At 39.1% G+C, this 25115-nt stretch overlaps 2 protein-coding genes across 3 annotated transcripts; one reads left to right on the top strand and one right to left on the bottom strand.

Annotated features, from left to right (window-relative positions):
* On the top strand, positions 1 to 20979 carry mtus2a (microtubule associated tumor suppressor candidate 2a). 2 transcript variants are annotated; one of them, XM_077741028.1, is made up of 16 exons: positions 1 to 121; positions 6056 to 8338; positions 8799 to 9051; positions 10434 to 10664; positions 14171 to 14335; positions 14637 to 14735; positions 15473 to 15636; positions 15722 to 15847; positions 16337 to 16403; positions 16512 to 16726; positions 16823 to 16928; positions 17016 to 17089; positions 17163 to 17261; positions 17403 to 17522; positions 17635 to 17732; positions 17866 to 20979. In XM_077741028.1, the coding sequence occupies exons 2-16, from the start codon at positions 6341 to 6343 to the stop codon at positions 18338 to 18340; spliced, it is 4290 nt and encodes a 1429-aa protein (XP_077597154.1). In that variant the 5' UTR covers positions 1 to 121; positions 6056 to 6340; the 3' UTR covers positions 18341 to 20979. The 2 variants fall into 2 exon arrangements, with proteins under 2 accessions (XP_077597154.1, XP_077597155.1); XM_077741029.1 differs by lacking the exon at positions 14637 to 14735.
* Positions 20980 to 21567: 588 nt separating this feature from the next.
* stoml3b (stomatin (EPB72)-like 3b) lies at positions 21568 to 24954 on the bottom strand. Its single transcript, XM_077741035.1, has 7 exons — positions 24746 to 24954; positions 23163 to 23266; positions 22995 to 23067; positions 22818 to 22900; positions 22545 to 22748; positions 22342 to 22476; positions 21568 to 22240 (listed from the first exon to the last, which is right to left on the bottom strand). Exons 1-7 carry the CDS (start codon positions 24807 to 24809, stop codon positions 22052 to 22054), a joined length of 852 nt encoding a protein of 283 aa, XP_077597161.1. The 5' UTR covers positions 24810 to 24954; the 3' UTR covers positions 21568 to 22051.
* Between the last annotated feature and the right edge of the window lie 161 nt (positions 24955 to 25115).

Below are 25115 nucleotides of genomic sequence, written 5' to 3'. Positions count from 1 at the left end.
GGAGTGGCCGCAGCATCAGCACCATCAGCTCCTCCTCCTCCTGTCCGCAGCATCTCTATATTCGCACCATTTCATCCAGAAAGAGGCACACATGTGTTCCTGGCTGCTATCGCATATGACGGTAAGATCATCAAAATTTTAATCACAACACAGAAGCGGAAAGTATGCTCGTATTATTTTGTTAATCGTATCAGGCTGAAAGAGGCACATTGATAAAAAAGGGATTATGATTCTATTTTATTGCTGTTTTGAGGGATATGGATGTGTTTATACATGAAAACTGTGCAGTGGACTGGACTGTTAAGTGGAGTGACGTGAGTTTAAGCATCAGCAATCGGGCTGTTGTGACCGACACGGCGTGTCAAGTCCCTGACGATCACGCGTAGATTATCTGAGCTTTAGGGTGAACTCTGGCGATGATCAACTGCATGTAGAGATGGTACAGGAGTGGGCCAGTTGGAGACATTTCTAAAACAGGCTATCTTGGACGTATACACAAAACCAGGTGGTTGAGTGCAGCTGATTCAACTCTTTTTTTATGATGTTTTTGAGCCGGATCCGTTAATCGTGAATAATTTACAGTAGCTCTCTTTTGGGAAGACTTTTTCTATTTTGGGTTACATTTGCTATACCCTCTTTGAAGCCATTCACGGGTCTTTCCCGTGAATTGTGTTCTTTGGGCGGACACTGCGGGTGATGCGGGCGTGTTGGGAGAAAGGGGAGGGGAGCTGGGTCAACTAAAGGTGAGTTTCTCTCTTGTCTTGATGGACCGTTGTCTGTCTGGGGGTTAGTTTGTCCTTGAATTGCACATGTGTGCAAAAAAAGAGCTATGGTGTGCTTACTCTGATTTTGCGCAATTGTTTCACTGCAGAATAAATCCAAATTTGAGTCGCTCTGAGAGTTACTGCATCTAGGGCCTTGCAATTAGTTTAATCTTGCAAATATCCACACAGCACGTTGATGTGTGATTTGACACGGCATCAAAGTCTGATCGCCTGCGGCCTTGGCTTGGCCTGCCGCCGCGGATGCTGATGCATGCGGGATTGATTCATTACGTCTGACCTCTGCGATGTCTGAACAATGATCAATTCAGCAGATATCTGCCAGGGAAGCCATCAGGGGGTTGCTAGTGGGCCTTGGGGGTCTGTGGCTCGGCAGCTTGGCCTGTGTTGACTGCTGCCCAGTCTCACGTGACTTTGCAGGTGAGACGTGTTAGGGTGCATATTAGAGTGACCTTCAAGGTCGTTTTGCAGGGGAAAAAAGGGGGAAGTGGCAGGAAGGGGGAAAGCAGTTGTAAAATGAGGGTGAGCAGTAGGTTTGAATGGAAAGAATGGCAAGGACATGAATTTGTATAATTGGGAGGGGAAAAAAGTTTGGTAGGACTTCTTCCATGCAACAGTTTGACTCAACTATTTAATCTGAAATATACCCTTGTGCACAGTTATTTTTCAATGTGGAAAAACTATTCATAATTTCATTTTATCTGTGATGTCTGCAATTCTGTGAATGTGTCCAAAACACAAGAATAAACACACTCCACCCTGCCTTTGTCTGAACCTAATGTGGCTAGCACACTCACACATAAGTCTATTTACATTTAACATGGAGCGCCTATGTGTAATTTAATAAAGAATTTTTGGATTGGAAAATTTGAACATGTAACCACAATATATAAAATAATAAGCGTTAGTTGTCTTAACACTGACCAATTAGAAAATGGAGTGCTTCTTTAATTTCCTTTCAGGAACTGCAATAAATCCTGTCCACTACAAGAATAAATCATCACCTATATTCTTATCTCTACCATTCCAGCAAATGTATGCCATCTCTTCATTCATGAGCATATTTTTATCTACTTCCATCACACCAAAACCTTCACCTCTCACTGATCCTTTGCCAGCTCTCCCTCCCCCACACCCTTGGGGCTTCATTGCCACTTGCTCATTATATATACACACACACACACACACACACACATACACTTGCACATTACAAGGTTATAGAGAAAATTTTACCACAGGTTTCCTTTCCCTCTGCAGCACCTGTGGTTTAGTCATTTTCTAATAATAACAGACAAGTCTCAGACTATAGTCTTTGTCTCTATTCTTTGTCCACATTGTCTGCACATTCCGTGCTTTCTGTCTGACCATCGGGTATATCTGCGTGGGTAAAGGCTAACATCCTCACAGTCCTAAATAGAATCCCACACAATTCTGGAATCCTTCACATTCAAGTCTGTATTTGAACTCTTTTCCTCCTTTCTTTGTCTCCTCTTGCTGCCATGTGAGAGTTAATGGTTTTTCCTCCAGGGGTGGAGGGGCTTTGCAAATAACAATCCCTTAGCCACCGTGCATGAACAGACAACTTCTCCACATGACACCCCTATCAAACATTAGGTCCGTCTGCATGGCTCGATAAATCTATAAAGCTCTCATCAGCTCCATTGCCAAATTCTATTGTCACTTATGTGTCATTGCTTTTTCTATGCAACTGTTTACTTTCCATACACATGCTCTCAACTCCTGTTCATTTAAAAAAAAAGTGCATAGTAGAACAATTGCTTCACTTAATAAAAGCAACATGTAACAAAACAATCAAACACAAAGAAAATGTCATCTATTGTGACATATCAACAAAGCCTGCACAACAATTTAACTTGCATGTGTTCTTACATTGACCTTTTCTGAGGTGTTGCCTTGATGAGCTTGCTATTTTAGAAGGAGATATTATATTCCTATTTATATTTACCCTTTTGTGCCAGCCACTTCATTCACGCCATCGAAAATGGCAGTTTTTCATCATACCGATGCAAATCGATCCCATTATTTTTCTCTGAATATTTTGCATTCTTTGCTAGTAGTCGACATTCCTCGCTTGCGTGTAAGGCAGATATAAATCAGCTTTTATTGCAGATGATCCAATTTCCACTTTCTTCTCATTCATCAAAGTATGAACACTTGCCCTGACCCTAAATCCCATTAGAGCCTGCCTACTGATGACAAACGAATTCCCCTGAGGTACAAAACCACACAAGAATGTAACCTGCGAGCAGAATAAGAGTGGAAATATGGAACAGGGTTTGAATCTTGGGGTTTTTTTTTGTGAATACCCTAATTCCACATTTAGACCAGAATTAAGAGATCACATTTGAATGTATTATTTTTAATATACTGTCAAAGGACACTAAGCACTTGTAATATGTGCTGGTAAATGGGGGTTAAGTTACTTGTAACCAGTGTCACGATAAGATGGAAAATTGATCATTCAGGTTAGGGGTCAAAAAAAGACCACATATGAACTGGGTCTTTGTTCTATGTTTAAAAAAAATATATTAAAAAAGAGATCAAAATATATGATTACTTTTACAGAATATTCCAAACAGTTAATTCCTTAAGACTTCTTTCTTGTGAGTTTTCATTACAATACCATTCATTGCCTGGCTGAGCAAATTTCACATACACAAAAGCCATAGCTATTCTTCACTCCTTCTATTGTGTCTTCTTCAAGCGTATCTCTCGGCTATTGAGTCGGCCTGAAAGCCACAACTGGTGATTCATGCAAGTTCGTTCAAACCTTTAACCCACTATTGGACTGCAAATAAATCAAAATCGATAAATGCAAACAAGGAATTTCTATATTTGATGACAAGACGAGCACACTTTGCTTAATACAATTCTCCTCCTTCATTGAAGCACACAAATTTCACACCACATTGAGTCATAGGAAATGGTCTAAATATACATACTGATGAAAGGGGTATTATTAGAGGTTACTAATTACAAGCATAGTGATATACAGTACTGTATATGCAGTAGTCAGGAGAAGAGAGCAGGACATGTCGAGGGATAAGTGCTACACTGCATTTTTATGTAAGCGCATGCGCTAAATCTAATTATGTCATGTGCAACCACTCCACAGCCATAAATAATGGCTATGCTCTTGTCGGTGCCTTTTTTCTTCCCATTTGCATCTCTTTTTTTTCAAAGTGCAATTCATAACTTGAGTGTGTGGATGAAACAGAGGAAATACGACAAAAGTGCAAGTGTTAGTGTGTACTATACGTTTGTGGAGGGGGTGTGGGGGTTCCCTTGGGATCACAATGTGGTGGAGAACCTGTCTGCTTTCCAGTTGGGGGGAGGAAAGCTATAAAGCAAAGTGCCAAAGACAAATGGCTTCCGTAATATCCACATGTGCTATCGAAGCCACAACAAAGGTGATGAAAAAAGAATGTGTTTGGGGTGACTGAGTGAGTGAAGCGGAATCGTGGTTGAAAAAAAGGCAGTGATTCCCAAACAGTGTGCTATAAATAAAGTAGCTTTATATTCTATCGATGCAGGTGATGTTGAACAACAGACAAACACATTTTCTTCCACTCCCTGGTACGATAAAATGGAATAAAATACCTATGTTGATATTTTTGCTTTTTAAAGAAATTCGCACATGTCTAAAGGGATAGGGATGAAGAAGGGCTCCAAATAAAATACCAAAAATGTCCTGAATAGTAGTTACAATACAAAAACATCCCACTTCACACATAACATCATAAAACGTGTTTTCCAGTCAGTGAAGTAAAGTGTGTGTGTAGCTTATTATATGGATACTACAATTGAATTCTACAGCACATCAGCACAGATGTTTGTTTTGTTTAACATATACATTAGTTACTGCAGATTTCCTATTGCACCTCTTTAATTATCCTCATGTCTCCATACATCATTTTCCCGAGCACCAATTTCTGCTGTAATGCAAAGCTCACATTTAAAAGGGAAATTACCTGTCTCTTTGTATACAGTTTTTGTCTTTTTTTCAATTTAGCTATGACAGCCCAGATGCTCACTCAGCTTTTGGACACTTGTGAGAGGTTTTGGCTCTGGTTTTCATTGCCTTAGGGATACAGCTTTATAGTAATAACATGGACAAAGCCACTCTCAACTTGTTTGACTGTAACTCTTGTTAAAAGTACAGTCTTTTCATAATTTTTGTAGCCGTGAGATGTTTGTGTGGCACTATAAGTCGCCTTTGATATACAACAGTATGTACAATATGCATGTGCTTAAAAGCATGTTGCCAACCTTCTAAATGAACTCTCTTTCTGGCACTGACCTTTCTCACTTATCGCAGGTTCTGTCATTGTCAGGGTTGGTATTGCCATGACAACGAAGCAGGACTGCTCTTTTTGCATCTCATATCTCTCCCACGGGAGCTCAAGGTGTCATGCAAGGAAAAGAAAATATTTCTTATATATATGCGCTTACCTTACTCACATTGTCACCTGAACAATTATAATGATTTGTAAAATGAGCCTGGTTGCATTTTTGTATTTTCACTAGATTGATGCAGTCTTTGGGCAAGATCCCAAAGAATGCTATCATCAGCACAGCTCAACACTGCATCAACAAAAGCATTGATCAGCCACAATGTCCTCTCAGCAAATTTGCCCCCAAGCGCACCTGTGCTTTTTCATCCCTGTACTGAAAAGACCTCGCTTGAAACATTTGGGCCAAAATGTCTGCTTTGTTCTTTGTTCTTGTGAACTGAATGTTGTCACTGCCTAAATGTATAGCATGCAGAAAGGTGTTAATTGTATTTTGTTGCAAAACATTTGAGATATAGCTTGTTGTTCTATTGTTGGACATAAGTGACTCATGATAGAATCAGCCATATGTTCCACTTGAGAGTGTTAACCCTCCTGTAGAGATCGGGCCTTTAATATGGATTTATCCGTACTAAGCTAGTGTTCCTGCTTCACGGCATTATCGTGTTTACCACCTGCACGCAGCATGTAATTTAGTCACTTCAAATTGTATACAAATATATCCAAAGTCCTTATGTCTGTTAAAGGAAATGATTCATTCCAAATCATTTTCTTATGAACTTGAATGGTTAAAAAACAAGTACCACCAATACTACAATCTGTCTTCTAAGCAATTATCTCTAAATCTCTAAATGACAGAATTCATGCACAGAAAATGATGTAATTGACATTATTGGATTTGAAACTAATGAAAAAGATGTGGGGTTTTTCCTAAGTCTGCTTTGATTTTCTACATTTCAGATTGAATAAACATCTATCCTGAGCCATCACAGCGTACGTTGCCAACTCAAGGAGAATTCAAAATGAGGGGCGAGTTGATGTAAATTAGAAGAAAAAAAAAGAAAAAGAAGGCAAAAAGGGAAAAGAAGAAAACAATATTTTGGGAGAACACAGAGCATCACAAAGAACCTGAAGCAACTTAAATTGGGTGGTTTGTAAATCAATCAATGGCCTCAAGCATCAGAATTTTCTTTGGAAATAAGGACTCTGTTTGGTATCTTTGAGTACTCAAAAGAAACATAAAAAATGAGCATTCCAACCAGTTTGAAAGGAAAAGGGGTTGTTGTTGAGAGAGTGGAAACGATAAACATAACTCCAATCCAGTTCTCTCCCACGGGCGATGACAATGCCAACCAATTATCTTCCTTAAGTGATCAAAGCGGATTGTTAGCAGAAACAAGATGCCATCGAACCTCAATTCCGCCTTTAGTATCTCAAAGTGAATCGAATGATAAAGTGATCATCTGGGGATCTGAACAGCAATGTTCGGAGTCAGGGCTTAGAGAAATCGAGCTTGTGAACTGTCCGGATATACATGCATTCTTAAAAAGTCCTCATGAGGATGAGGACAACGATGATGATGGGGAAAGCACAAGAGAAGGTAAAGACGAGGGCCCTATGTCAATATCCTCTAGTTCAACTGCCAGCTCTATTTCAATTGGGGTGAAAAGAAACGACAACGACAGCAATACAGTGAATAACGACACTGCCAGTGTCAAACAGGAATGGAGAAAATATAATAGTCATAGTGCAGAGCAAGACACTTATCTGGCACACTTAACCAAAGAGGAAAACATCAACACAGGTAAAAGAGCGCTCAAGCAGTCAAAGTCAGAAACAAATGTCTTTATTACCAGTCTTTCCACAACAAATCTCAGTGGAAGTCTGTCCAGCACTCTGGATTCTGGCAGAGAGACTTTTATCTGTCTGCCCAGCACTAAGACCAACATTTCTTACGCCAACAACACTACCTCAGCCCAAGCTGTAAGAAGAGCAACTCCTATAGATAACAACCCTCTGCCATTGGGTTATCAAGACAAACCTCCTCAACACTACGACCAAGATGACGGCCAGGAAGAGAATGGCCATCTCAGAAATGTATCATCATCATCTGAAGGTGGTCTTGGCCAAAGGAGGAGGACTGGATTTGAGCAAAGGGTGTTGCCACCCAAGCGGCAACAGCTCGTCAGACCCCTCTGCCAGACGGAGATGGGAGTGGCTCAAAATTTTGCAGAGATTTCTGGGCAGCCTGCTGAAGCTGGGCAAACACCCTCAAACATAACAGGTTTGGTGGGTCATACTTCTAATGGGTCAAACAAAAGGTTTACAAAGTCATCCTTACGCGAACCATCAGATTTTTCACATTTGTACAGCACTTGTGGAGTCGTCCAATCTAAGCAGCCCAACCAGGCAGCCAAAAATGAGGTGTTACCAATGGAAAACCAAAAAGATTCAATAACAACACCCACTTTGAATACCTCCAAACCTCCCGGCGTGGAGCGGCAACCTCAGACTCAGTTCACCTATAGACGGAATTGCTCTAGTCCGAAAAAGACATTTACGCCTCCGCACTCTCCTCTCAGGACACCCCAGGGCTCGCCAAGTAGGCTAGCCTCCATGTACCTCATTTCAAAGGACACACGCAGAGGAGTTCAACACATCCTGTCAGAGGGCAGCCCCAATATAAGGACATTAGCTCAGGGCCATGACAATGCCAGCATTAGAGCACCAGTTAAAAGCAACATAAATCTGACTGCAATCCCCAAAGCGCCTCTTAACAACCAAGCAAGCACGCCCAACTCAAGCCATAACTCGAGCCCCAAAGAGAGCTCACCATCACCCAAACTCAAACCTAAAGGAGCCCGCCCCAAAATCATCACTTACATTCGTAAAAATCCTCAGTATAAGCCCCAGACTGCTGACGGACCTTATCAGGTATCTTCTTTACCAGCAAGGTTGTCCACCTATGCACACGGTGCTGGTCCAACATCTAATTCCTTCAAAGACACTCCTAAAGACCCCTACAGGCCAGAAAAAGACATCAGAGGGGCACCGGTACTCAGTGCATCCAACTTGCTTTATGACAGGTACCACAAAGATACACAAACAAATATCTTCCCAGGAGGATTGTTGGCTAGGAATTCCCGGGCTCCAGGACATTCAAACACAGTTCCTCCTCACAGCTATACAGCACCACCTAAGCTGGGCAGTAAAACAAATGAAGTCTATGGGGAACGGTCAGAGGTAAGTATTTGTACTCAACATCTCATTTAACACACTAATAGTGAAGTCCTAATCTTATACTCAGTATGTCAAAAAATGTAGTAGTAGTGGTATATTTTCAGTACCATGGTGCCGTAAACCAAAGTAATGGGCAAATATTCACACTGACTGAGACTACTGCTTTAGGAACTAAATATAGTAACACAGTATTGTGTAGTATTTGTAAACAGAGTGTTTCTTGAGGAAGTACCAGCAGGGCTCAGTTTAACACAAAAATTATCTGGTTATATTATTTTTAGCATTGCTTTTATTGGTCTAAAAATATGGGAATTAAATTGTTATTGGAGTGGTATTGCCAATCATATATAAAAAAAAAACAAATAAATGTTGGGGCATACCTGATTATTAATCTTTTATGTTGCTGTTATAAAGCATTTTATGTGAATAGTATTAAAGTAGCTATTTCTTTTCTGATTTTTAGGTTGGAAGATCAGCTAGTTTTAAAGATAATTGTGCAGAGGACCCACTACAGATTCGCATAGCTGCTCAAAGCGGAGGGAGTGGCAGTCTCCTGCGCTCTAGCAGAGGTCTACGTCTAGGTCTGGGAGCTGTTACAAGAACAGCTTCGAGTTCAATCAAGGCCAAAGTCCCTGCTCAAAGTCAAAGGTCGACAACGAGCCAAGTGAGCCAACAAGCCTGCACGGCAGCCAGGCAGCGAAGCCAAGATGCCGCAGGTGAAACATAAGTCCAATTTCATTTCATCTACCAGACATTTGACACAAAAGAGAGCTGTTATATTTTTGCCTCTCCTTTGCAGCAGCAAGTGGATAGGTTTACTATAAACTAATATCCTTTTTTTCCCAGTGGAAAAAAGGAAATTACACTTTAAAAAATAGACAATATTTGGCTATCAAGAGGATTTAGACAAATTTAACATCTATACATTGACAATCAGAAACTTACACTCATTCTGCTTGGCCTTCTGGGAAATACATACTTCTAAGTGAACTCCAATTAACTCTTCATTACTATCACTTTCTTCCCGCTGCTAGTATCTCACACCCCCTGCTGCTTCTAGTCCTACAAACACTGCAAGCCATCTAAAATTTTCTACAGAAATAGTTCCCTTAGAGATACAAGCAGATTCTCACCCACCTCCTTAGATTGAAAAAAAAAACACATTTTCAATTACCAAGAGAGGAAATCTGTGGTGTTCAGATTTAAAGGGATTTTTGTCAGAATTCCGCTGTTACTAGAGTGGAAGGAAAAGCCCACAAACTGGGAAGTAATGGAAATTGAGACATTCATCATTAATGATCTCGAATTACGGACTGGAGAGCAGTGAACTGCAATCTAATTCTCTGTCCAGAGGGCTGGCAAGTAGAGGATAGGTGGAGAGGAAGCAATGATGGCAAATTTAGTTTCCACACTTTCTGTATGCTAGAGAGAAACAGCGCTTATATATTCTCTCATAATGTGTTTATATTGGTGGATTGATGTGATGGGGCTGTGCAGCATCCAGAAATTGGAAAGTGAAAAGTGCTTCCTACCTTATCTTTGCAGCCAGCTGAGCATTATCTTGCACCTTAAATTCTAGGACTAAGTCGAGAAATGTGTGAATGCGAGTGCCAGTGTGTGTGTGACGGTCAGTGGGATAAATCCTTTCTAAAAACAATTTTCCTGATTGAGTGGCTGACTGAAGAATTCATTGTCAAAACAAGCTAAGCCACAAATTGTTAATTGCATTTCAAACATTGCCACAATGTCTGCATTCTATAAAGTGCTGGTCATTAATTCCGTCTGCAAGGAGGACCACACAAAGCCAGAAGAGGCTGTCAGCAGCATTTTTCAAAATTGCGGACGGGGCAAAGTCAGAAAAAGAGAAGCCCGTTGAGGGCTAAATCTGCAAAAAAAATGATGAACGATTCAGTGAGAAACAAACAACGAAACTGGAATCATATTCATACTGCTAAATTATGTTCATTCAATATGAAAGCTTTCCTCAACTATTCATGAAACCTAACAATTTACAGCTTTATTACTCTTGCCATTACACTCAAAAATGCCACAAAAGAGCGACATGGTCTTTTGACTTTTTTTGTTGTTGTTATTTTAGCTGACGATGAAGTTTTCACCCCACACGCTCCAGCGCCCACAGTGACGCAAGACGCAAGCATCAAGTCCCTGCTTCCCAAAGCTGGCCAGTCAGGCCTCCGCGCACCTGGTTTCAGCTCCACCCGCAACCCCGTGAACCGCCTGGCAGGATTTGGCTTTGTCAGAAGTTCTAGCGTATCCTCTGCCCACTCTGCCGACAGCACGCAAAGTGACCCTAGTAGGATAGCCCACCGTAAGTCTCAACATCTACCTCCTAAATTTTCAGACCTTCTATCCATAAACAACACATACTGCAAATAACAAAGTATTGCCACAAATATTCTGCTTTATAAGGAGCCCCAACAGAGGCAAAATAAATGCAATAGGGTACTTTTGCACTTCTTCCGCCAAGCACCAATTGGCACAGTGGCAGCAAAATACCACTCCATGGGTTCACTCAGTGTAAAAGGCAGAGGCGGATATATATATATATTTTTTTTTAATTTAAAACTGCCCTGATAGCTTAACCACCACACAAGAGTGTCATAATCATCACCCCCATCTTGTTTTCATTATCCCTTTTATGCAACATTTGCATAAAGAGCCCCCATCCACATTCATTATGATATATTTACGACTAAAGCTGTTTCCACTCATGAAGGCTTACACTATTTATTTATTTATTAATTAGACCCAACAAAATAAACTTTTGAGCCATCGATTTTCTCCAGCTGTGCTAAAACCGGGAAAAAATGATTACTTTTCATGTCTGCTTTAAATGACTGTTAAAAAAATATTTATGGGACTACCGCATTATTCCGTTTTAATCCGAAATCAGCAGGAATAAATGCCCTCTCATCTCTTGTGCTATAAATTTGAATATTTTATCTTAGGGAAATTGAAGGGTATGCTGGACTGGTTAGTTGGCTGAATTTGGAATAACGAGATGCTTTTTTAATGTGACCTACATAGCTTTCTCATTTTCTCCCAGTTACAGTTGACGTAAGCTTCTCAGCTCTCATGTACGTCACACTCCCTGTTACGTAATCCCTCTTCGCCTTGTTTCCCTTGAGCATTTGTTTCATCTCTCTTGTCACCCACCCATTGCTTGATCATAGGTGGAAACTGTGTGCCAAAGTGGGGGAGGCCCATTTTTGACAACCATTGAAGGAGGAATTCTCCATTGAACCAGTGAAGAAAAAAGGCATTTTAAGATATCTCATCATTATTTGATGACTTCAACTAAAAGACCAAAACAGTTGTACAAATAATACAGTTTTACCTACCTTTTGCTACATGCATCAAGAATGTTTAAACTTTCCACATTTAAAGACAAGGACAGCATTAGAGGATTCCTAGTTTTACAGTAATTCACGGACTTTAAATCATGTTTGAACACTTTTGCTGTCAACCAAACTTGGTGCCAACATTTTCTGCTTGTGCTATGCAAAACCAAAGATTCTAATCATGAAATGACAATGAAAGCACATTCATATTTCAAGAAGCAATTAAGAAAGATGGCATAAAAGTCTGGAAAAATAAGCATCGTACTGATTTTAATCTAAGATTTTAGCATCCAATATTCTGAGTGATTTAGCAAGATTGCAATGTGACGATTGCTAAGGGAACATTGGACTAGTGATTGCGGTTTCTAAACAACCAAGGCACATTTTCACATGGGTTAACGCATGTGTGAATACATGTTAGGAAAAGTGCTTACCTTCTTTTTTGCTCTTCATGCAGTAGTGATATTTTCCTTCTCTTGGCACGCTGGAAAATCTGATCAAAGAGCAGTCAAATTGACAGATGAGCTCTTGCACATCCTTCCAGCGTTATTCACGGGAGACGCACTCAACCCGGAACTCTCATTCTGAAACAAAGAGTACAGAAAATGTTTTGGGCTCAGTTGCTCATTTACACCATTGATCCCAAAGAAAAAAGGCTCCAATTGGGCTCTGGCAGATCCATAAAAGAGAAATCATTAAGGAATAGCGTATATATGTAGCCAAGGATTGTTAAGATTTAGTAAAGTGGGTGAGAGGATGATCCCCATGAGTTTAGTGAGCAGTAAAGCTCTGGTATTTTAAATTGAATTCATCTAAAAAAAAATCATATTTCTTCTTTACCATCTATACACAAACATGAAGCCAGATTTATTAATTCTACAAGCTATTTTTCTTGAAAAATGGAGAAAAAATGATGAGCCCAACACAAATACATTTTTCAATTGCAATTTTCCAAGGGTAGATAACTCTAACAGAACACCATCAAAACATTATTACAATGCAAACTCAGATAATGTTTTGTCAATTTATAACAATCACATTCATCCTACCTTTACATAACTAACTATACTAACTTCATTGTTTTTGGCAAGCCAGACAAAATCATTAAAGTTGCCACAAAATCGTTTTGATGGAGCGCTCTTCTTCAGTCCCCTTAGGCACCAGAAACGGTAGCGTTGAACATAAATTATCGATTGCTGGAAAGCAATCAACTACAGTACACAGACTACATGTTTGCATTTAAAACTATATGTAAAGATGTCTATCATCTGTGAAGGTGTGCATTACCCAAGAACATTGATTGTCCGTTAACACTAATCCAAGTACTGACATCCCTATGGTGTTATGTTGAGAGATGCATCCATGTACACCGGGACTATGTTGTTAATTCCTCATTGATTGACATGTTGTTTATAGCTAAAGGGAAGTCAATAAACAAAACAAATACAGCTGTATCGCAGCTCTCCGTCAATTCTTTAGGTAAATTACGTCTAGTAAAAAGAACGAAATATAGAGGGAGTCGTGTAGAAGAGCCGTGTGGAGAGTCTGGCACCAGGAAGAGAGTTGGATGTTGCACCCCAGATGCCACGGCACCAAGCGCAGATCTGGCGCGTGACTCATGCGAGCTCACTGTGACCAGATGGTTTCCTCGGCGCATGCGTTCACTTGAGCGAAGTGAAAACACATAAGAGGCGAGAAGCAAATGAGCTGGCCGATTAGATTTGGATGCCTCTTGGCAGCAAAATGGAGGGAAAAAAACGATCATGGCAGCCGTGAAGGAGTTGATTCATTGCTTCATTTCAACCATCTTCACGTTGACTTCTCTTCTTTTGTCTTCATATTGCAGTCAGGAAATGCCACTAATTCAATTTTGCAAACAATTTGTGGTGATGTTGAGATCTAGCACTTTAGTGGGTGCTTTACTAAATCCGATAGGGAGCCACATCCCATAGTAGTTTTCTTTAAATCGATGATCGATTTAAAGCTTGCAATCATCATTCGCACTAGCAACTACACCCCATCCACCTGATCGATAAATTGAGCACTAAATATATAACAAATCAATCTGAACAGCTAGTTTAATACTACCCGTTAACCAGTTGCTTTTAGTGTACAAGGAGCATGAATTTTATGGGCATAAGTGCCTTCTAATTGCCCTGAAGTTTTTACAATGTAGGCCAAAAGGAGACGAGTTATAGCCCAATAAACACCTCACGGCTGTTTGTTTATCCTTACGTGACACATACAAGGACAGTCTCCTTATTGATTAGGAATAAAGAGATACACATGATATATGCAGTCTAAGAATGTTAATCTTGTCGATGATGGATTAGACAAATTGGGGCTCAGTGTAAACAGAACATTTGACTAACATTTCCGTTATATCGTTCTCTTGGCATCATTTTGACAGGGCAATAAATGGTAAAATTGTGAAGCTAGTCCAAGGTCATTTATGGCAATGTGTCTATTCCAGGTTTGAGTGTGAGCGAGGAGCCGCCTATACACAGAGTGACCGGGGTACATCCATCATCCGATCAACAGAGAAGTGCACCATGTCGCAGCAACAGCCTCCAGCCCCCGTCCACCCCGGCGCTGCCGAGACGATACCTGCCCGCTCAACCAAGAAGCTCCCCTGGGGGTCAGTGCAATGATACTTTTTTTAAATTGAGTTTTGGGTTTACTTCCATAGCCACTTTTGCGTTCCAGTTGAGTGAGCTACATAATGTCAGTTCTCTGTTGAACCAGGCAAACATATGGTGCTGTATCTAGCACCACCTTACGACGTGGATCATCGTGCATTACTGCAATTAAATGGCATGCAATTTTATTGCTTACAAACTTAAATTTGACGCTAATCCCTGCTGTGTTATTTAGGGATGTCCAAATGTCCAGATTTCCAATACCTTGCTATTATTGTTGAATGACTTTTTATTTAACAGTTGTGAGGAAGGAGTTCCAGCAAAATTCAGAGTTAACACGCTCCCTCCCCCCTTCCCCAAAGAGGCTAGCGGTTGTGCCCCCCAAACTTCAGTCTCCAGGTCAGTTGTCCATTAATTGCATTTCGACTTTCCCCCCCATGTTATAACCCCTCAAAAAAAACACATGATACTTGATTTGAACTCTGCAGACCTAATTTTACTGAAGGGGGCTTATTGCATTTTACTCTCATTGCTGCCTGTGTTTCTATTAATAGTAGGCATTTTCTTTTTCTCACTGGGTTATATTGAAATATTGAAAGAGCCAAAATATCAATATATGACTTGCATGAGACTCTCCATTGAGTCTGACTTTCACACTTCAAATAAACTAATTAAGTAGGATCACTGTCTATCTGTCAAGTATCATCCATACATATTGTAGATTTATTTTTTCATTCCTACTCTTGTTTAAATTGATCCTTTCCGTAGAGAATAATTCATCGCTTCTTTACCTCTTCAATATTTACCTCTCACCTCACCTCACACTAACTGATTTCTCACTCATTATCTGAGACCCCAGCCAGGGGTTGTCATGGCGACCGCTCCCCAGGCATTAATTGACTGAACGATAAGGTCGACACGGTGTGAAGCCTTGTCTCAGACTGTTAGTTTTGGCAGCATATTGTAATTTGCTCATATTTGGACAGTGATTTTTGGATTGCCATGAACTATTTTGGTGCTGAAAAGCAATGGAATTTTGCATATCCAAGGGCCAGCTCTCTATGAACAAATTGCGCCAAGATGCATCAAGGTGACTTTAGATATTGACACTGTTTCTCCATTTTTGCTCCCTGCAGTCCAGGCAGGTCAGCGACCTACAGTAGGACCAACTCGGGGATCTGTGACCCCTGGGTCCCCTCGTCGCGTGCCCCCTCTGAAGCCCCAGCAAGAAAAAGAGGATGCTCAACAGAGAGAAGAAAGGAAAGCAAAGGAGAGAGAAAATGAGGAACAACGTGAGGAGGTGAAAATTAAAGAAATTCAGTATGGAAGCACTTACTGTGACTCACAAAAATGGATGAATTCATTTTTTTTGTATTTTGCATAAGATGGAAAGACTACGTGGACATTGTCAACAGCAAGAGAGGCAACTGAGAGCTCTTAAAGAAGAACTGAAAAAAGCCTCCTTAGGTTTAGAAGCATTTATTGTCACCACTCAGCATTACAGCCTCAAGGTAACATTTAAACATGGTCCCAACTGTTATTGGTACAACAAACAACTAACTTGAAACAGTTTTTTCCCTGATCTTCGACTTGATTCAGTTATGTAGGCAACTTACACGCTCGATATCACATACAGTATTTAAGAGTTCACGGTGTGGTCCCCAAGCGTGATGATTCTAAGCGAGTGTTAGTAAATGCGGGGGAAGGTTCTTCGAGAGTTCAGCGTGCCATTGAGCATCTCTCTTGCAGTTGACTGGAATGATTTAACCCGTGAGGTGACCAGACGTGTTTATGGCTGCTGTCTGAGTGCAGAAATCACTAGTCCCTCAGTGCATATAAATACATCGTCGTTGAAATGATGGCACATAAAAGGGGGCCCAGGACTGCCACCTGCTGTCTATTCTGAGAGAGCTTAATATCAGAAACATTTTCATATTTGATGTCTGTAATTACATTGAAAGACAAAAAATGTAAGTTTACACCTATTTTTCCCCCATCAGAATAAAACTACGGAAGAAAAGGAATCTAACTTGTTTGAGGAAATACAAACAATCAAAGAGCAATTGGGTAAGTCTACATTGATATCAAAACATCATATCAAAAGTCAATTTGATAAAAGAGGAGGCATCTTGAATGACACAATAAAATGCTTCTATCCATCCCCTTCTCACTCAGTGACCAATACTGCAAAATGGGAGAGACTGAAGCAGGAAAAGTCTGCCGTGGAATCTGCATTTGAACGAGAGCTGCGGGATCTGCAGGCCCAACAAGAAGCCGAACTGGCCGCCGTTGAGGAAAGTCTAAGGAAGTGTCACTTCACCGAGATGGAAAACTTGAAGGCGGAGCATCAGTCAGAAATGGAGGAGCTTAGGATGCAACAGCAAGAGCAGGTGCCAAGTGTTTAAACATTGTGTTCACCATTCCAGTCAAAATGGATTAGACGTCAGTGGCAGCCATTGAGTGAACATGTTTTTTTCATGTGATAGGTGGATGACATGACAGCTCACCAACAAGTAGCGATTCAGGAGCTCAGAGACATGCACAACATCACCAAGGCAACAATGCATGAGGAGCATACCCGAACCATAAGAGGTATGAGTGTAGGTCACAAAAAGAGCACAACTTGACCTTTACAATCCACATGAAATCACTCACCCTGACCGATGAATTGTTGCGCAGACTTAAGGAAAGCTCACGAACAACAAAAGATGCTGCTTGAGGAGGATTTTGAGAAACTAAGACTTTGTCTTCAGGTAGGAAACATCAAATGCTTCTGAAGGCAAAGCTGCAATAAACAATGTTATGCGTTTTTTGTGTTTTATTTAGGATCAAGTGGACACCCTCACGTTTCAAAACCATGCTTTACGAGACAAAGCCAAGCGCTTTGAAGAGGCTTTGAGGAAAAGCACTGATGAACAGATCCTTGTGAGTTTTTTTTAATCAAAAATGACAATACATTGAGCCTGAATTAGAGCATACAAGTACCTTGTATTTGTATGTAAAATTGGAGACAACATGCCTAGAACAACATCACACGATCAACCCATTTTCTATTCGATGCAACAGGATGCCTTAGCTCCATACCAGCATATTGAAAAGGATCTGAAGAGCTTGAAAGAGGTTGTTGAAATGAAGAACCTGCAAATACACCAACAAGAGGAGAAGATCTCCGACCTGGAGAAAGTGGTAGGCTCAAATAGGCCACCTTCGCTATCACTCATTCGTTAACACATCTTAACCGTGAATATACCAGGCGAATGAATGACATTGGCTCGGTTATGTTTTTACATTTGAGCAGGCTCAAAAGAATGTCTTCCTGGAGGAGAAGGTCCAGGTTTTGCAGCAACAAAATGAATCCCTGAAAGATCGCATTGAAAGAAACCTCAGCTTATCAAGGTTAAACACCTACCATGACTTTAGGGATGCTTTTTCTAAACTGATGATGAAAAATAATGCAAATAACTTTGATAAAAGCCATATCAAGTGCTTAAATGCAACACACATCATCATCTTCAACCTTAATTTCCAGGCAATTGTCAGAAGAGAACGCCAACCTCCAGGAATCAGTGGAGAAGGAAAGCACGGAGAAAAAGCGACTGAGCCGAAATAACGAAGAGCTACTATGGCGTCTCCAGACCAGCCCCCTGATGTCCCCCTCATCATCACCTCTCCATCGCTCCTTCTCTACTTCCCCCATGCCTTCATCTCCATTGTTCTCATCCTCACCTGGCCCTCCAATGGGATGCCACTCCCCCAACCACTGCCAAGGCTGTCCCGAGCAGCCACAATCCATCTCCCCCTTCCACACGGCCAATCAGAATTACTCCCCAGGCCCAGCTACGCCCACCCACATGGCAGCTAACAATCAATACTACTCCATGGGCCCCGGGACCCCTACTCATAGAGCAGCAACCAATCAGAATTACTCCCCAGGCCCATGTACGCCCACCCATCGGGCAGCCGCCATTAGAAATTCGGCAGCTTGTCTTACATTACAGAGATAAAAAATAATAATAATGATTTAAACTCCTTGATTTTTCTTTACCTTTTTTAATAATTACACTCTCCTGACTCATGTTAAATGTGAAAATGTATTATATTGTGTCCAGGGTGACAAATCAAAGTGATAGAGAGGCTATTTTGACCTAAAATTACAAGATGATTCAGATCAGTCTTCAAATAGTTGTAAATATTATGTACCATAGATACAAATATTGTCAGCATGAAGTTATTTACAGTAGGAGTCCCGCAGAGACAGGAAGCAGTACATAAGAACAAAAACCTCCTGTGTTCACATTTAAAATGTATTCAATTATAAATACTAAGCAACTACCTGCTGGGATGAGTTTACCAGTCCTGTTTTACTTAAATAATTGTCAAACAAAGCGCCTTAATTCTGACATTTCACCAGCAAAGGTTAGTTATTTTTACATTTTGGATTGCTTTCAGGGAATTTCTCTTTAAAAGCTATGATGTGAAGGAGTGCATTTTGTTTGTTAACCTTCAAATATTCAACACATTCCGTCAATTTTTCCCCCAAAAGTTGTCTTTTGTAGATAAACTGACAAACATGAAATCTTTGAAACTCTACAGGAATACAGACAGGTAACCAGTCAAGGTGAAAGTCAGGTTTTTTATTTTATTTTAAGACAGAATTTCCTTCCTCTTGTCTCTGCTACGACTCGATACTACCTCTTCAACAGAAAATTGTGGTGTCATCATCTTCCGTTTAAAAAACGATTTGCACCTATTTTCTTCATTGAATTTACAACTCAAGCATGCACTGTGGACGTCTTGATATTTCTGTGGTTTGTCTTTTTATTTATAAAGTCGATGAGTGGTACAGAAGACCATCTTTATATATAAACAGTTGGAAAATGTTAGTTTTTCTATAACAACCAATACATTAGGGAACCTTTAGAAAGCCTGCCAAAAATTAGCGAATGCATTATTTTTAAACATCAAATTTCAAAATCTTAATATTGAAGCCTTTTTTTCCAAGGTTTCTATTTTAACTGAACCTGCGTTTGTTTTCCAAAACTTATCCTAAACACACATTTATAAAGTATTTGAAACTACGCAGGAAAATTCTCCTAAAAAATGTTATAATAACTAATTTTAAATTACTTTTTATACATTAGTCTCTACTGTTTCTAAACAAATGCAATAGAAACCAACCAGGATTGTATTATTGACCTGTCAGCCTAATGGCACTCACATAAAAAAAATCCTGCTTTCCAGTCAGTTTACATGAATAGTATTTAGTCTTTGCATGAAAATGAATTGCTGTAAATATACTATTTAAGTGAGGCATGTAGGCAAACTAATCATTTGTTATTTTATAAGCAAAAGTGGGGAACTCACAAAATATTGTACTACATGACACTTGAGAGAATTTAATCGGTCCTAAAAAAACAAAGATAAAATAATGTTTTAAACTAATGCTGCAAAATTACTGGACTGAAATGATTCCTAATAACAGAAAATGATTCCCCACACTTTGTTTTGGCATTTTAGTTACATTACTTGCACTTTTTTTCTTTTTTCCTCAGCAACAAACTGTAAAGTTGCTGCTAATTAGCCATACCAGCACTTTTGATGGCCATGAAATGAAAGTTGGAACTACAAGGTTGTTTTTTTTACAGATGGTAAACAGGGTGAAGCGCTCTTAAAAAGGAATGTCAAACAGAATGAAATATTTGATGATTTAAGAATGTTAAATTGTGTTAAACTGCCAGTCAATCAGTCACTGTGTTTATAAATATTTACAAATGTACTTCAGGGTCACTTCAGGTGTAGAATAAATCCAGTTTACAAGGATGCAACACAATAAATAACAGGATACAGTTAGTTAGTTACACACCATTGAATTATAATAACACAAATGACCCAGACAGTATATGTCCTGTGGACATGTGTATCTTTTTCTGAATGTGGAACAAATGTAACGAGTTGACTGTATTTTCTACCATTCACGTGATTCAATGGAAACAAAAGGACCTCTTGTCTAAATAATACTGCATTTCTAACCGCCATTTAATACTATTTGTCACAATGTAGCACACCGAGTCCCCAGATAAGACAAAAGCAGTTGTTTACAGAAAGATAGCATTTGTAAATTGTCTTGTTATAAAACATCAGATGATTTTCTTTAAATAAAAAAAGAAGATTTGTAATCTCAAGGAGCTAAAAAAAGGGACATTATACCACCGATTTGGTCCAGAGGAAATATGTGTGTGTTCTGGCACTGATTGTACTTGTGAATGTAAATATATGGACAACACAACTTGTGTCTTAGTGCACCAAACAAGTAATAGAAGCATGTTTTTGTCAGTCTTTGCTGTTTCTCTTTCTTGAAAATTAAGCATTTGAAGATCACTATGTAGTTTTAAAGTGTGACAGATCAAATTGTAAGGATTTTTCAAAATGTTTGTCAGAATTTGTGCAATGGAGATGACTAGAATATGTTCCATTAGCTTTTGGTCCTGCACACCTGACTTGTGTTAGACTAGAATAGAGATCCACCATAGGAATTAAAGTACTTGAACATCCTTAATGTCTGACTATTTCGCTCGTACTAAAACTTTAAGGATTGTTTTTTATGTTATTAAAAAGGATTGAATAAATGCAACTTGTGCTCTTACCTGTGGAAAGAAGTCACTTGTGTGTTTCCATGTGCTTTTTTTGGCGTTTTAAATTTCGCGTCAAAATTTTCCTGTCAAAAATTTCCCGGCACTGACGTAGAACTGACGCAACTTCCACAACATCGCGGTTTGTCTGTACATCGTTTGGTTATACACTATATAGATCTTTTCACTAACTAGAAATTAAGTTTGTATCTCCAACATAATAAATGTTTGATAATAGTTTCTTGGAGTTCTTCTACCTTGTACTATTGTTTTTTCCCCTTTTCCTGTTCATTAAGTGACACATGATGTTCAGCCTTGCAATGTACTAAAATAACAAAACATTTTTAAATAATTATATTTTGTAATAAACAACACTCCCTCTGGATCGTTAAAATTAATGAACGATTATCTTTTTTTTTAAATAGGCGAAATATGTACCTTACTTAAAACATTCTTTATTTAAATAAATAAATATAGATTTATTTATATATAAAGTGGATCTAAATAAGAAATCAACAAACAAACACAACAAAATCTTTCTAAATAAAAAAATATACCTATTTAGAATGTTCAAGTTTGTATCAAATGAAGTGAGGCACAGCTTGGTACTATTAAATGATTTATTTCAAAGAGAGTAAGGGAGAATTCCTGACACATTTAGGGGAGGTGCACAACAGATGGTATTTTTGTGAAAATTAAGATAAAAATGTAACTTATTTGTTTTTAAAGTGTCGGGAGAGTGAACCCAAACTATTCCAGAATAGTCTGCAGTGGGTGCAGGTTTTTATTCCAACCTGTAAGAAGAAATCTTTCCACCAATCTAGAACTGGTTGATCAATATTTCTTTTTTACTTTAGTATTATTCAGTAAAAAAAATATCATAATAACATTTTAAAAAATAGAAAGAATCAAATTCACCAGTTTTAATTTGGCCCCCATAAAAAGATTGGATTCCACCTCCATTCTTTTGCACATCTCAGTTTGAACATAAGATGGAGCGAGTCCTTTAAACAAACACATTCACTCCCATTGAAAAACTGCATTGCATCAGTTGTAGAGCAACATCAAGCAACCTACCAAAAGCCATTATTTGCGCATAAAGTGAGAAATGACATCCATGGGCAGGGGGAAGATAATAGTAGAGTTCTTCTCTGCAGCAATGGTGTTGAGAGTCTGCAGGTAACGCAGCTGCAGAGCTGATGGGGACTCTGCGATGACCAGCGAGGCCTCCTTTAGGGCGCGGGATGCATTCATCTCACCCTCAGCAGCTATCACCTGTGGTGGAAAAGTCAGAGTTTGAACAGTTGTTTACATTCTTAGAATCACATAATAAAGCCTATTGTGGTCTGCACGTTTCTCCAATTCCGGCATTTTACCTTGGCTCTGGCCTCCCGTGCAGCCTCTGCTTCAGCAGCCATTGCTCTCTGCAATTGATGAGGGAGCTTCACATCTTTAATTTCCACACGCTCCACTTTAATACCCCAGTTGTCTGTAGCTTCATCAAGGTTTGTCTGAAAGAGCACAAAAGGAGTATTTATATGTTGTTGTTTCTTTATTTATCAGGATATTTATCCAATACCTGCATGCTATGGGCGATGCCCTCACGGTCAGACAGGACCTCAGCCAGGTTTTTGGTTCCTAAGACATTTCTGAGGGTGGTCTGGGCAAGCAGGCGGGTGGCAAAGTCAGAATTAGCCACATTGGCCACGGAAGCGATGGGGTCGTTGACGCGGAAGTACACAACACCGTCCACGCTCACTGTCACGGAGTCTTTTGTCAGAATCTAGAGATAAAAAAAGTCTTACTTCTCTCTTTCGTGTGATTCGGTTTTGCAGCATTGTACTAAAGTTACCTCTTGCGGAGGGATGTCAAAAGAAACAGTTCGCAGATCTACTTTCACAAAGGAATCCGTGCAGGGTAAAATGAAGAAAATTCCTGCAGATTGCCCATTTAAAAAAGATTTTCTGTCAGTAAGATAAAATATATAATAATGTATAATAATGTATATGGTTTCACTGATCTTTCTTACCAGGTCCTTTTGCTTTCCTGTCTGTGATGCGGCCAAGTCTGAAGATGACCGCACGCTCATACTCCTGAACTATCTGGAAAAAAACATGTCGTGCATGAGGTTAAAACCACAATCAAAAAGGAAATGAGACTGCAATTTGGTTTGTGTTTTTTTATTTTTTGTACCCACCTTCAAACAGAACCAAATAGTGAAGGGAAAGAGGACTATTGTGAAGATGCCAACTATTATAACTATAAGCCACCCAAAGCATCCTAAAGACCCGGTCCGCTCAGCTGCAAAAAAATAGACAAGACAGGAATTTAGTTTAAAATCAAACAGTAGAAAACTACAATGATTTTGTATTACCAATAATACAAAATATTTACTAATAGTGGTTGGCTGACAAATGTTAGGGTTCAGCAGCCTTTGTGAGGATAAACAGTGCAGAATGAATAATTAGTTTGTGGTAATCTCATATATCCATTGGAAAATGCATTGTGATTCGGCTCCTCCTTCGTTTGCAAAGAAATTCAATACAAAGAAAATGCAAACAATAAATTGTTGACTCTGGTTTTATCATCTCTACTTTGCTCATAAAGAAAGAGAAAAAAACAAGTAAGCCAGGGAAGTTTGTTTTTCCAATATGCGTCATAGTTTCCACTGTCATTCAATTTACTAATATTAGAATAATCCTTGAAACAAAAATGTTTTAAGATGATGGAGATAGATTTTTCAATATTAGTACCTTTACGTGTATGTGCAATGGCAATTTCATGGATAAATAGGGATGAAAGCAGATTAGAATAGAACTAATGGGGGTCATTTTCTTTTGATTTTGAATAAGACAATTCTCATTGCTCATTTTTTTTCTTTTCAAACCACATGATTTGATGCTTTCTTCTAGTTGAACAAAAAAGGGAATTTTACTATTGTGTAAAAATGAAAGTCAGACATAGCGCAACAGATTCAGTCACATGATTGCTCATGATCACGAGGAAGATCTCATATATACCAGTTCACATTGTTTCGCGTACATGGATGTAGTTAAATTATAATAATGATTATTACCACTATTTCACAAATATTGTCACTGTATAGCATCACAAATCATTTTACATACAATGGCAAAATAAATGAGTGCTATTATGGTGTACTGTATCATACATAAGTTACACAACTGTATAAACTAATAATTCAATGATGTATTTATAACATTTTTTTTTACATTTTTCTAATTTATTGGTTTTATTATTACTCATATTTTATGGAACTATTTATAACACATGGAAGAATTTACATATTTTAGCTGTATAAATTAGCAATATTGTATCTCATGGCCTAATCTAACACACTTAATTCAATATCACTGTGTAAATATAAATACTACACTAGATGACATCTAATTTAAAAGGAAACATTTGAATCGTACTTATTTCAAATGTTATGACAATATTTCTGTTTGTCATAAAGAAATATAGCAGTGTGATGTAAATGCTCTGTGGATATAAATGCACAAACAGGATCACATGCTTCAGGGAGACATTATCTAAGGGTCTCTATGACAATGAAGCACTACAACACCCTCGGCTATTTAACTCTACATTAGCAGGTTGGTATTCAAATACAGAACAAGGTGCTCTTGTGAACATTGTTTGTTCTAAATGATTACTAGGAAGTGGGTATGCTTGCTTATCAACAGCAGTTTACCATCTGAAAGTTCAGGATAGTATCAAAAAGCCAGAAATGGATGAAAAAAAGATTGTTAAACTTACATATTAAGGTCTCTTTGCTGATGCCGGATCGCTTCTGACTTTCCATTTGGTCCTCCATTTCCATATGCAAGGCAAAAGTCAAGTGAAAATCGCTTGAGTAAGAGTATAAAGTGTAACTAATCAGCAGGAAGTCATCTGGGACCTTTTAAAGCTGCAGTATGATATTGTACGGCTGTAGTAGAAAGGTGTGTAGGCGTGGCTACGTGTTGATGATCAACAAATGATGATTTGTAGGATTTCACGATAGGTTTATAGCTTTCCTCCGTGTTTGCGTAAACTCTGACTAAAACCTGTAAAAAAATAAAGCAGATATCAGTAAATGTGACTGTCATTTAAAGTTTCCATGGAAAACTTTCTCAACACACAAGGT

This window comes from Stigmatopora nigra, chromosome 19, assembly GCF_051989575.1.
Source record: "Stigmatopora nigra isolate UIUO_SnigA chromosome 19, RoL_Snig_1.1, whole genome shotgun sequence".
NCBI classification, from domain to species: Eukaryota; Metazoa; Chordata; class Actinopteri; order Syngnathiformes; family Syngnathidae; genus Stigmatopora; species Stigmatopora nigra.
This window is presented reverse-complemented; position numbering and strand designations above follow the sequence as displayed.

Excerpts from the sequence above, each read along its gene's own strand:
- stoml3b (XM_077741035.1), bottom strand. The coding sequence starts at position 24,809 with ATGGAAATGGAGGACCAAATGGAAAGTCAGAAGCGATCCGGCATCAGC. Across the intron at positions 22,749-22,817 it reads TTGACATCCCTCCGCAAGAG|ATTCTGACAAAAGACTCCGT; the intron begins GTAACTTTAGTA and ends TTTTATCTCTAG. Across the intron at positions 22,241-22,341 it reads CACGGGAGGCCAGAGCCAAG|GTGATAGCTGCTGAGGGTGA; the intron begins GTAAAATGCCGG and ends TTTCCACCACAG.
- mtus2a (XM_077741028.1), top strand. The coding sequence starts at position 6,341 with ATGAGCATTCCAACCAGTTTGAAAGGAAAAGGGGTTGTTGTTGAGAGA. Across the intron at positions 15,637-15,721 it reads ATGAGGAACAACGTGAGGAG|ATGGAAAGACTACGTGGACA; the intron begins GTGAAAATTAAA and ends ATTTTGCATAAG. Across the intron at positions 17,733-17,865 it reads AGAAACCTCAGCTTATCAAG|GCAATTGTCAGAAGAGAACG; the intron begins GTTAAACACCTA and ends CTTAATTTCCAG.